The sequence below is a fragment of the Empidonax traillii genome, unplaced genomic scaffold (genome assembly GCF_003031625.1).
Source record: "Empidonax traillii isolate 1590-97213 ecotype Southwest subspecies unplaced genomic scaffold, ASM303162v1 scaffold4689:size9324, whole genome shotgun sequence".
Lineage (NCBI taxonomy): Eukaryota > Metazoa > Chordata > Aves > Passeriformes > Tyrannidae > Empidonax > Empidonax traillii.
Window position 1 is genome coordinate 7059 of NW_020959882.1, and position 2266 is coordinate 9324.

A 2266-nucleotide genomic window follows, 5' to 3' on the forward strand; every position below is an offset into this window, starting at 1 on the left:
GGTGTAAATTCTGGTCATTTTGGGGGTCGAAGGGGCAATTTATGGGGCACAAATACCCCGGGAGGGGCAATTACCCCCCCCTTTTGTGGGGGGCTGGACCCCCCAAAGGGTGACAACACCCCCCCCTCCCATGGGCTAATTAATTACCCCCCTGTGGTCGTTAATGAATTAATTACCCCCCCAAATTCAAATTTACTCCGAAATTCACCCCCTGAGGGTCAAAAAGCTGCTCCCCCCCACCCCGGGTCCAGACCTGCCTCTCAGGGGGGGGCATCTCCCCCCACCACCCCCCCCCCAGACCCCAAATCTCCCCCCAACCCCCCCTTTGCCGCCGCCCCTCCCCCCACAGTCGCCGCCGCCGCCAAGGGGGGGTTTTTTGGGGAGGGGGGGGAGGGGAGGGGGTGTAAATTTTGGGGAGGGGGGGGGGTCTGCGCCGAACGCTGTTTTCTGTGAAAACTTGGCCTGGGGGAGGGGCCCCCCCCCGGAAAAAAGCCCCTCCCCCTTTTGTATATTTTGTACATTAATAATAAACTTGTTGGAAAAAAAAAACAAAACAAAACCAAAAAAAACGACCCCGGAACGGGGGATTGTGGGGTGTGTTTGTTTGTTTGTTTGTGGGGATTTGAGGGGGGAAACTTTGGGGATCTACGGGAGGGAATGGTGGGAGGGACCCACTGTGGGGGGGCCTTGGAATTTTAGGGGAATTTTGAAGATTTTTTAGGGAATTTTGGGGGACCCAAAAGTAGGGATTGGGGGGGAGGGGAGGGGGGATTTATTGAGGGAAATTTGGGATCCCCTGAAGGAAATTTGGAGATCTCCCCTCTAAAGGGAATTCCTGCATCTCCTGAGGGAAATTTGGGATCCCCTGAAGGAAATTTAGAAATATCCCCTCTGAGGGAATTCCTGCATCTCCTGAGGGAAATTTGGGATCCCCTGAAGGAAATTTAGAAATATCCCCTCTGAGGGAATTTCTGCATTTCCTGAGGGAAATTTGGGGATCTCCTGAAGGAAATTTGGAGATCTCCCCTCTGAGGGAATTTCTGCATCTCCTGAGGAAAATTTGGGATCCCCTGAGGGAAATTTGGGGATCTCCCTTCTGAGGGAATTTCTGCATCTCCTGAGGGAAATTTGGGATCCCCTGAAGGAAATTTGGAGATCTCCCCTCTGAGGGAATTTCTGCATCTCCTGAGGGAAATTTGGGATCCCCTGAAGGAAATTTAGAAATATCCCCTCTGAGGGAATTTCTGCATCTCCTGAGGGAAATTTTGCACCTCCTGAGGGAAATTTGGGGATCTCCCGAGGGAGGGAACTTTGGGGCAATAAGGGGAGGGAGGGAATTCCGGGACCCACGAAATTTCTGGGATTTTGAGAGGGCTGTACCGGGGACGTTCCCAAAACACTTCCACCACATCCCGGCGTTGCTCCAGCGCCCTTTTTATTCCCGAGAAAGGTCCTGCAGGGCCCTTTAGATCCCAGGGAAGGTCCGGCAGGACCTTCCCTGGGATCTAAAGGGTCCTGCAGGACCCCCCGCCCGCCACGAGCCCCCCTCACTCGCGGGGCCGGTGCACCACGACCTCTCCCAGCGCCTCCAGCACCTCCCTCTTGTAGTCGTCGAAGTCGCCGTCGATCTGGCTCAGCCCTTGCTCCTCCACCACCCACAGCTGGCAGTTGGTCTCGGTGATCAGCCGGGCGTCGTGGCTCACCACGATCACCGCTGTGACGTCACGGTGACGTCACGGCGACGTCATGGCCTCACGAGCCAAGCCACGCCCCCCCCCCGTATCCCCGCCCACAGCCCCGGCGCTTGGTGATGACATCATCATCATCACCCATGTGATGTCATCAGTGACATCATCGTGATGTCACAACGCCCCTCCCACCCCCAAAATCTCTGACTCACCCCCCTTGTAGTCGTTGATGGCGTCGGCCAAGGCGTCGATGGACTCGATGTCCAGGTTGTTGGTGGGCTCGTCCTGAAGGGGGAAGGAAAAGAAATTTGGGATCCAAGGGAGCCTTGGCCACACCCCCAGGCCGCATTAGCCACGCCCCCAGCCCCATCAGCCACGCCCCCCCACTCACCAGGATGAGCACGTCGGGCTCCCGACAGGCCAGCTCGGCGAAGACCACCCGGGCCTTCTGCCCGCCTGGGGGGAAGGAGGGGCTTAGATTGGGAAGCCACGCCCACCCCTTGATACGCATCCACCCCCATTCCCCTCTAACCCCACCCCTTTAACGCAATCCTTTATCAAACCACGCCCCCTTTTAC

At 56.8% G+C, this 2266-nt stretch overlaps 1 protein-coding gene across 1 annotated transcript; it reads right to left on the reverse strand.

Annotated features, from left to right (window-relative positions):
• Nucleotides 1–1536: 1536 nt before the first annotated feature.
• On the reverse strand, nucleotides 1537–2210 carry LOC114072968 (ATP-binding cassette sub-family F member 1-like). The gene is made up of 3 exons (XM_027910776.1): nucleotides 2080–2210; nucleotides 1901–1973; nucleotides 1537–1714 (listed from the first exon to the last, which is right to left on the reverse strand). Exons 1-3 carry the CDS (start codon nucleotides 2197–2199, stop codon nucleotides 1548–1550), a joined length of 360 nt encoding a protein of 119 aa, XP_027766577.1. The 5' UTR covers nucleotides 2200–2210; the 3' UTR covers nucleotides 1537–1547.
• Between the last annotated feature and the right edge of the window lie 56 nt (nucleotides 2211–2266).